Source organism: Euprymna scolopes, chromosome 4, assembly GCF_053919585.1.
Source record: "Euprymna scolopes isolate OS-2025 chromosome 4, ASM5391958v1, whole genome shotgun sequence".
In the NCBI taxonomy this organism is placed as follows: Eukaryota; Metazoa; Mollusca; class Cephalopoda; order Sepiida; family Sepiolidae; genus Euprymna; species Euprymna scolopes.
This window is the reverse complement of record NC_136485.1, coordinates 70,252,555-70,262,554: the sequence shown is the minus strand read 5'-3', so window position 1 is coordinate 70,262,554 and position 10,000 is coordinate 70,252,555. Positions and strand designations below refer to the sequence as shown.

At 37.1% G+C, this 10,000-nt stretch overlaps 1 protein-coding gene across 1 annotated transcript in view; it reads left to right on the top strand.

The window, feature by feature from the left end:
- Positions 1 to 10,000, top strand: part of LOC145268324 (organic cation transporter-like protein) — a 95,184-nt gene that overhangs the window by 83,556 nt on the left and 1,628 nt on the right. Inside the window, exon 10 of the mRNA XM_080123815.1 lies at positions 8,780 to 10,000. This exon is cut by the window's right edge and continues 1,628 nt beyond it. Coding sequence (XP_079979941.1) covers positions 8,780 to 9,004 — 225 coding nt within the window. The 3' untranslated portion in view covers positions 9,005 to 10,000. The remainder of the gene's footprint in view (positions 1 to 8,779) is intronic.

Here is a 10,000-nt window from a genome sequence, read left to right as displayed (position 1 = left end):
TTTCAGCACGGATCACTCTCTACATGAGTACCAAAATGTGTAAACAATTTATTCATGTAAGAATTCAACATGGCTGCCCTCGACCAGGTGGTAACCACAAAACAGCCTTGACCTTATTTAAAATGTGTAAACAAGTTAATCATGTAGAATAAATGCAAAAAAAAAAAAAAAAAAAAAAAAAAAATGCCAAAATAATTTCAACAATTTTTATATTAAATTATTTGGCGGACATGTCCGAGAGTCTCCACCCCTTAAAAATGCATGATTTTCACCTTTTTTAAAACTTTTTTTGCCGATTATCATAGAGTAACGGAGGTGCCCGACGTTGCCCGGGTGTTTGAAGGTGTAAAAAAAAAAAAGTGGTAGTAGGCAGACAGGCTCAAACCTGCAACGCGAAGGCAGAAAAGAAAGTGAAAGAAAAGCTGAGAGCTTACCGCTATGCCATGACACGAGCAGAAGTGTAAAGCGTTCAAATTTAGCGATGTCAAACATTACGCCATAGAGGATAGCGAAATGAATGAGAAATCTGGCTGTAGGCCAGTTAAGCTTTCCGCTTTCTGCCGTATTTGTTTCCCCACAATGTTGAGGAAAATCACCCCCCCCAGTGTTCAAATGAATAGCAATTGTCTGATATGAAGGGTTTCCCCCACATTGATCAAAGCTAATTGCCTTCAAGACGTCCCGGCCTACACACAGTTGTTCGTATTTACAAACAGTTGTTATCTACCCCTTTTCCTTTTTGCTGTGACTTGCACTTGACTTTGTTTAAAGTGTGGGGGACTTGCATCTACCACACTCTCTCGTCCAGAAACACTTTGTTCTGATGGCAAAACAGGGTCAAGACGACCAAGTGTGATACTAGAAACAGGAGTTGCCTCACACACACACGGCACCTAGCATTATGAGAAATTAATCTCACAAACTTAATACTCTCTGGCTGAGGCAAAATAATTCCACAGTTACAAAACCATACCTTTAAACTCAAATTTTATTCAGTTATAACATCAAAGAAAGGTTATTGGTCCAGATGCAGTCCTTGCAAAACGGTGGGTCAGTTTTGCCTCCCAAATTGGGAGCCAGTAGTTAACTCCTTTTGTTGGAGTGGTAGCGTGGTTTTCCTTCGAAAAGCTTCAAGGTAATTCATGGTGTTCTCGGCAAGATTTCTGGTGCCTTTAATTAGGCATAAATCGAGTCCCTTCGGACTCTAATTGAATTGAGGAAAGTTCAAGGTGATATAAACATGATTAAAATGTTCAAATGATGCCATCCTCTAATTGAAATATCTTCAGCACAATATAAAGGTGTCTCTGCTTGTAGAGATTTCAAGTCGTTTTTCACCAAACATTTAAGTGATTTAAACATTAAGAAATTGTTGCGGCTCCATTCTCGATAAGGCATTCTTCTCGGAGCTGACTTTCTGGTTTTAGTTTTTAACTTCTCCAATTTCAATAAATCTGTTGATTTAACGATAACCTGTCTTCAAAGTTTTGATTTTGGAGAGTGTTTATACTTTCCGTCGTAAGACTTCAAACACACTCTAGGCAACAGAGCATGTGGTCTTTGAGACATAACAGTATGCGTGCTGCTTTGTAAGTGGATGTTAGGGTTAGCAATAGGATTAGTTCCGTATTTCGCTATTTTTTGGAAAAAATAATTTTGAATAAAATAGAAAAGGTAAATGGTGTAAATTATTTGACAGAAAAAAAAAATTTATAAAAACTATTTTTATAAAACACATTATTAGACCCAAAGGCTGAAATAAAACTAGAAATGATTTCATTTTTATTATTTTCTCATCATTTTTTATTAGACTAAATGTACGACATTCGAGGCCACCGTATTGCTTTTAAAATTTGGTCTTTCTAAGGTTTCACAGATCGGCCTTTTTAAGGTCAAATTTTACCTTTTTTTATGCTCTTTCATTACAAAAATATATGGCGGCCAAAAATATGTTTCCATAAAAGAGTGTAAATTGGCTTTAAAAAGGCCAATCTGTCAAATCTTAGAAAGGGGTTAGGAAGGGAACTTTCTTGAACTCCCTTCCACGCCTGTCGCCTCTCTCTATATCTCTCTCTCTCTCTAAGAAAGGACATTTTGCAAAATTTTACTGAAAATATTGTGTTACAGCTATTTCAGCGCCGGACAAAATGTATGACTAACCAAGTTAATGAAACCTGTAAAAGTCATCAAGTTGGAAAGAAAGTAAAAAGTTAGCGTAAACCTTTTTTTTTTTTTAGACGGGATTTAACATTAGTCGCATAAGAGAGCCGCATTATTTTTCTTTGCGATGGTCACAAAGTATGTGTTCAATTTAGTAAAACGTTATAATTGAAAACTGATCCCCGACGATAAGTCAGAATATTTTTTTTTTTTTTTAATATGAAATCTGATGAGATTAATGTGAAAAAAGGAAAAGAAATGTGTAAATTGTGGAATTTATAGGTGGGTGGGGGGTCAATTTCCTAAACGTCCGCCAAGCAGATTTGTTTTTATTTATGAAAAACAAATTTGCCGTTTTTTTTTTTTTACTGATAAATGACAGACGAGATCATACATATTTTTTTTCTAGATAACATAAGGGGAGACAATCAATGTTTATTTTGACACATGCATTAGGGTTATCTGCCTTTGCTTACAGATTCGTTGATTGTAATATGAACTGTAAAAATTTTCTACTCGCCTCCAAAAATTAATAATTGCAACAAAGCATACTTCTAAAATTCACAAATTTTATTCGTCCTTCATTGCAAAAATGGAAATGCTTATTTTACTGCTGAGTAGAGCTTGTAACACCTTGAAATGTAATAGTTCTTTTATCTTCAGCAGGAACTAGATTTCGGGTTCAGCAGTCAGCACTGTTCAAATATCAAATTAATTACAACCGTTTGAAGGGGTTGGTATGCTTTCTGGTGATAGATTAAATTCTCGACTAGAGTCGACATCATAGAAGTTCATAAAGAATGTTCATTTGAAGGAATTGTCATTAGGACGGGTCAATAATTCTGACCTTAAAAAGTCTCTAGGGGACATATATAATAATAACTTAGCCTAATCATTTAGGCTTTAAAATAAAGTCTCAAGAAGACGAAGATTAAAGGTGCCAAATGCCTTATATCCAGAGAGGGTTGAGTTCCATATTCCTTCCATGGCTGCTGTATATGGAACTGAAAAAAAAAAAAAAGCATTTAAAACCTGCCAAGTCCATCACTCGACAGTTAAAATCTTGACCAATCTGATTGGTCTAAACAAAGATAGTGGGTGGCCAATCAGCCAATGAGGGGCTTGCTTATAATTGTAGAATTTCTAACAGAACGCTTTTTTCATCCTCATTGAAACAAAGTAAAATTTGATTTTTTTTTAATTACAAAAAAAACAAAAACAACAAAAAAAACTACTTGATCAAATTACATCTCATTTTCAGTGAGAGGTGAGTGCTAGCATAGGTTTTTGTTGTTTTTTCTTGTTGAAAATACTGGAGTTAACATCGATTTATTATAAAAAATTACTAGGAACGAAAAAAGCCTTTTTAAATTAGTACATGGACTGATTTCCATAATGTCAGTAGACTTGATAAAAACAGTGAAATGAAACTAGATGCGATTAAAATTACTAATATCACATGAATTTCCACCATGCCGTCATTTCCAGTGTTTGTTTGTCTTTTTCGTATAAATAAAGTGAAACTATTCTAACGCCAACATCTGTCCTTCCGGGCTGAGATCACAGTGTAGTATCTGTTTTGATGCTTCACTTAAGTAATTAGGTTTTGGTCAATGTGGAGGAGATCCTTCATACTGAAACAATTACTTAAGTCAATCGGGACTCGGTCAGTGTGGGTGAGACCCTTTGTGAAGAAAAGGATTAATGATTGCTTGAAGAGAAGGATCGGCATGCACTTATCTTGAATACTAAACAAAAATTGTTTTTGTTGTTATACACCCTTTTAAAGTTTTTACTGTGCTCCGGATCACATGATAGTTAATCATCTGATCCTTCCATTATTTAAGAGGGGAGATTCCCTTGCCTTTTTTTCTCTTTCTTCCACCACAAGTTGATTCGGTTGCCAGCGATTGAGCGTAAATCTATTTCTCTTTCGTCTGGCGAAGATACTACAAGATGGTTACGTCGCAGAAGGAAGCAATTCTTTCACAACCTAAGGGAAGTGCATTGCTCCCTTTTCGATCCGAGTGGTCATTGATTCTTTTCTGGAAATTAATTTTTTCCCGTAATTGCAAAAGAACCCCATACTAACATCGATGTTAGTCAACCAGATTTAAGGACTTTGGACTAAAATCCGAATGATTCTGGAGATGGCCAATCTGGAAGATGAACTCTGTTAAATCATTCTCTGCGCTGCAGAAATTGGTGGAGGAATATTTGACTGAAGTAGACATATGTGTCAGTAAAATCCAACTTCAATCTTCTGAGGAAGAGAATTGGATTCAAATTGAGAAGGAGTCTCTTGCACACACCCTGAGATTCTGAAGGGAATTGGAGCATCTTGAGTTAAAGCTCCTCCCAGTGAGTCTTCCTCCATCTTTCCCAGAAGAGCACTCAGCAAGTATGAAGCTGGCAAAGTTTTTCTTTTCTGCGATGCATCTCCAGAGGCATATGGCTTCGCAGCATATGTAGTGCAAAATTGCCAATCTGGTCTGGTGTTTGCAAAAGCTAGGGTGGCTCCTTTGAAAAAGAAAACTCTACCCACCTTAGAACTTATGGCCGTGTTTTTGGCTCTTCGGTGCCTGCCTACTTTGTTGAGGAATTTTTGAGAATTCTCTCCTTCTGAGATTCATGTGGCCACAGATTCGCAGGTGGTCCTCTCTTGGCTTATTTCTGGAACAATTGTAAGCAGAAACCTCTTTGCCCGGAATAGACTGCAGGATATCCAACAGATGAGTGCTGAGTTGGAAGCCACACTAGGTTTCTTGCCCTCATTTCGGTATGTCCCAATGACTGAGAATCCTGCTGATTTGATCACTAGGGGGTTAACTTTGAAAAGGTTCAAGGCTTGCTTTCAATTCTGGTGTTCTGGTCCGGATTGGTTAAGTAGCAGGGTCAGTCCATGGGCTGCACAGCAGTTGCCATGCCTCAGCCAGCACAGCCAAGTGGTGGCTCGTTCTTCTTGGAATGCTGCCATCCTACAGGGAGAAGAACCACCTACAGTTCTTTCCCTCAAAAGATTTTCTTCCTTCACCAAGTTATTGAGGGTGACTTCCTTGGTCCTCAAATTCATTCGTCTGCTACGTCGGTTAGAAGTTGATGTGGAGAGGCTTGCAGCCATTCTGCTGATGAAAACGATGCAGCGCCAGACATATGCTAAGGAACTAGCATTCTTATTGGAGTCTTCATGTAGGACAGTTCCGGTTTTGGTGCGTGACTTCTACCTGTTCATTGATGGTGAAGGTCTTATCAGGTCAGGTGGCAGAATTGCGAAGTCTCTCCACCTTGACATGGAAGTTAAGCACCTTGTTCTGTTAGCAAAATATCACCCAGTAACTCGGCTTATAATAATGGATGTGCATACAAGGTGTCAACACTTGGAGATTGCATCCACTCTGGCAGAGTTAAGACAGCGTGGTTACTGGGTACCCAAGGGCAGACAAGCGGTGAAAACAGTCCTGGCTTCATGTGCACTGTGCTGCAAGTACAATGCCAGACAGGTATTGCCCCCCAATGTGGCCAGCTTGCCTGCTTCATGTGTGGAACTGGAGGTTTCCTTCAAACACACGGGGGTAGATTTCACGGGTCACGTTTAAGTTAAGGAAGGAGCTAAAGTGGTAAAGATGTATCTACTCATCTTCACTTGTCTCAGTATCAGGGCTGTACATGTTGAGGTGGTACCAGATATGAGCATGTTGGTCTTTTTGCAGGCTTTGGTACGTTTTACTAACCATAGTATTGGATATACAAAGGGCAATTAACAACCGCCCTCTAAATTAGCGAGAATCCACAGAGACTGAGCTGGAGGCAGTAACTCCAAGCATGTTTCTGAGGCCCAGTGAGAGTCCCGGACTACTTTTGAGTTTAAATGATGAAGATTTATCTTCCCACCTCCCAAGTCGAGAGAAGCTTCTCGGGACCATGCAGGTACGAAACCAGTGTCTGGAGAAGTTCAGGGCACTGTGGTATGATGAATACCTCTGGAACCTCAGACAGAAGCCCCTGGGCCGTTTGAGGGTGCCTTTCCGAAACAGACTTAAGGTCGGAAATGTCGTTTTAGTTAAAAGTCCTCTTAAACCGAGACCCTTTTGTGTTCTCGGTATTATACTGGAAATATTTTATGGTGAGGAGGGTGTAGTCCGATCTGCAAATGTTGCATAACTTTATATCCTTTGTTTTTCACGCATTTTCTTTTTTTCTCTTTCTTGGGGATCGTGTGAAGAAAAGGATTAATGATTGCTCGAGAAGACAAGGATCGGCATACACTTACCTTGAATACTAACCAAGAATTGTTGTTGTTGTTGTTATACACGCTTTTAAAGTTTTTTTCTGTGTTCCGGATCACGTGATCCTTCCGTTATTTAAGAGGGGAGATTCCCTTGCCTTTTTTTTTTCTTTCTTCCACCACAAGTGGATTCGGTTGCAGGCGATTGAATGTAAATTTATTTCTCTTTCGTCTGGCGAAGATACTACAAAACAGCTATGTCGCGGAAGGGGGCAATTCTTTTGCAACCTAAGGTAAGTGCATTGCTCCCTTTTCGATCTGAGCTGTCATTTTTTGAAAATTAATTTTTTAACACTTTCATATAGAGACAATTGCTTTCATGGGGAAGCAAATAAATAAAACGTCTGGCCTTTGAGCTAAGATCACAGTGTAGTATCTGTTCTGATGCTTCACTTAAATTAAGTCTTTGGTCAATGTAGGAGAGACCCTTCATACTGAGACAATTACTACTTTTTTGGATACTGCCAGAGTTCCCCTTTTTGGGAGGAGCTGGTTATCTCCCACATTAAAAACGACCTTGTGTCTAATTTGTTTCCGTGGGAAGTTTAAAAGCAACAGCAATTTTGCAAGTCATCTTTTGTTTTTGATTGACTCCGTTAAATTTGAACGCTTTAAAGTTCCGGTCACGTCATGGAGTAGATTTTCTTTCACTTTCTTTTCCGCCTTCACATCACTGGTTCGAGCCTGCCTGCCTGCTATCGCAGCACACACATGAAACTCTAGTTCCCTTCAAAGTAATCTCTTCCGGCTGCAATGTACTTGTACCGTTCTAACAACTTCTGAAAAGCCCCATAGAAATCCTCTTGTGTGAGCATGTCAATGACCCTCGTCACAGCCTCTTTCATCTAAATTGTCTCATAACGACAGTCTCTAAAGTTTTCCTTGAGTTTAGGGAATAACCGAAATTCACAGGGAGTAAGGTCTGGAATATAGAGAAGGTGGGGCCATGTCTGTATGCCCATCTTGGTCAAATAGTCTGATCTTCTGAGCACCCTTGGGAAAAATCTTGCAAAAATTTTCCGCTTTTTCAGTTCCTTGCAAATAATTGTGTGTACCGTTCTTACATTGGCATTAAACTGTGCACTTATCTCTATAGACACACGGCCTTATCCATGAAATTCTTTATTTGGCTAATCAATACCGATGTTCTGATTCCTTACTTCTTTCACACCTCTCATCATTCCTCACAGACTCCCTGCCTTTCTTGAATCTCTTATGCCACTCAAAAACTAATGCTCGATTCATGCAAGGTGGTCTAAAAGCAGTCTGGAGCATTCCAGACATTTCTGTGGCACTTCTTTCCAAGCTTAAAACAGAATTTTATTGCATATCGTTCTTCCAAACTGTTCTCATGTCCAGATTGCATTTTTGAAATTCCTCAACTGTGACAATCAGGCTTTAGTAGGATGTATTCCATTTCTTAATTCTGTGTCCTAAGCTGTTCATTTAAATTTGAAATCATAAAAATTAATCAGTCATCTTATAAGGTGTATAGTAATCACTAGGGCTATGACAACAGCATATTCTTTTCATTGTTTTGACTCTCGATTGTGTATCCGTTGATCTCTTATATAGAGTGATGTGGTTCTCGGTTTATTAACTGTGTCTTACTGTGTCGGATATATACTCGAGCGTCAAAACAATGAAAAGAATATGCTGTTGTCATAGCTTTCTGAAAAGTTGTAACTAACTGATTTCTATATAATTTTGTTTGCCTATACTTTGCAATAACTCTTGGGTGTGCCCCAGGGGCTCTTTTAGGGCTAATAAAAACACTCCATTTTTGGGACTATTTTACCATATTTGTCCAAAATTTTCTGTGTATATCTATTTAGCAGTTTTGCATGGTGCTGAACTCTAATTTAAATATGTTAAGGCCTTGGGGACTTTTAGGGCTAAATGGGGAGGAGGCAAATGATGGACAGACATCTCTTTTTTTGCATGGTGGAGAACTCAAATTTACATATGTTAAGGCCAAAAACTGCACAGTTTGTTCATTTTCACCAGGATTTGACGTCCCCTGGGGAATTTTAGGGATAAATGGGGGTCGGGGTAAATACTGAACTTAATTTTTTTTATTCCTCGTTCACTGTGCACTAATGTGTGACTATGCATGCTTCACTTGTTTAATTCAAATTCCTCACTATTGAAAAAACAGGCACTTTGTATAATCAGTGAGCTGAACGGGATCACGCATTGTTAAAGAGGAGGAAATAGAATAAATCAGAGTGAAAAGAAGAAGGAAGAATAAGAGAAAGAAGAAAAAAAAGAAGGGTGTAAATATAATTTGTATACTAAAGAATTCTCATAATTATTATTTTTTTTTTCTTTCAGGCGAATTATGTATCATGGGGTCCTGGACTGGTTTTTGGAGTTTTCTGTTTAATGTGTAACGTTTTTATTGTGTTACTGCCAGAAACCTATCATCGACAATTACCGCAATCTGTAGAAGACGTTGAAGAATGGCAAAGGGAGAGGCTCGAAAAGAAAAGAAACAAAAGTAAAGTCAGCAAAGATAAAGAAAAACAAGAAAAGGAAAACAATCATGAATTATTGTAAATTTGGATTGCTTTAAAAAAAAAAATACTGATACAAGAAACTGATTTTTAACACATTTGCATTATGTTAGTGTATTAACTTATAATTAATATTATTATTATAATATTGTCAACTTATTATTATTAATTTCTTATAACTTGTTATGGCAATCTGGACAGTTATAGGTCCTGTGTCGCAAAATAGACAACATATCCACCAAAATGTTATGTGACTTGAAAATATGTAAAATGCAACCTCAAAAAAATGTAATGACATATGTTTTAATAATTGTGACTTTTTATTTTTTCTTGTTTAAAAAAACTGAGACGCCACAACTTTTTTTGACTTAAAAACATTTTTCTTTTTAATGGTTTCATTAAGTGATTTATTCGTTTGTTTCATTCCAGAATTTCAAACAAATGAATGAAAACAATGAAAACATTACAAAAGAAAAGGAATTGTTTGTCATTGCGTTTTAGTTAAAATCTGTAACTTTTATGTTTTTATTATAAAAAGTCTCTTTTTTTTTTTTTAAATGGTTTCATTTTCATCAAGAATTCGTCACATAAAAGCAAAGAATAAATCAAAATTGAAGCAAAATACAAAAACTATTAAAATGTATTTTGTTTCATTTTTCCAGAGGTCGCATTTTACATATTCCCAAGTTACATGACACTTTGGTGGCCATGTTGTCTATGTTTCAATACAGGATCTACAATTGCCAACTTAATATAATATTTATTAACTTATTATAAGTGCCGTATGAAGAAAAATGTTTCAACATTATGATTACTATTTATGTCCTTATTGTATAAGTTTAGTTTAGTCAAAATCTCATTTTGAAGTATTAAGTTGACTAACACATCTCGTCGATTTAGAGAAAAAGAGAAATTCCTACAAAAACTGATACAAGATTTGTGTATGCCACTAGAAATCTTCGAGCAGTCCCAAACAATATTTCTAAGAAATAAAATGCAAAGAATCATTTTTCCAACCTGCTAAAGTATAATGTGAAAC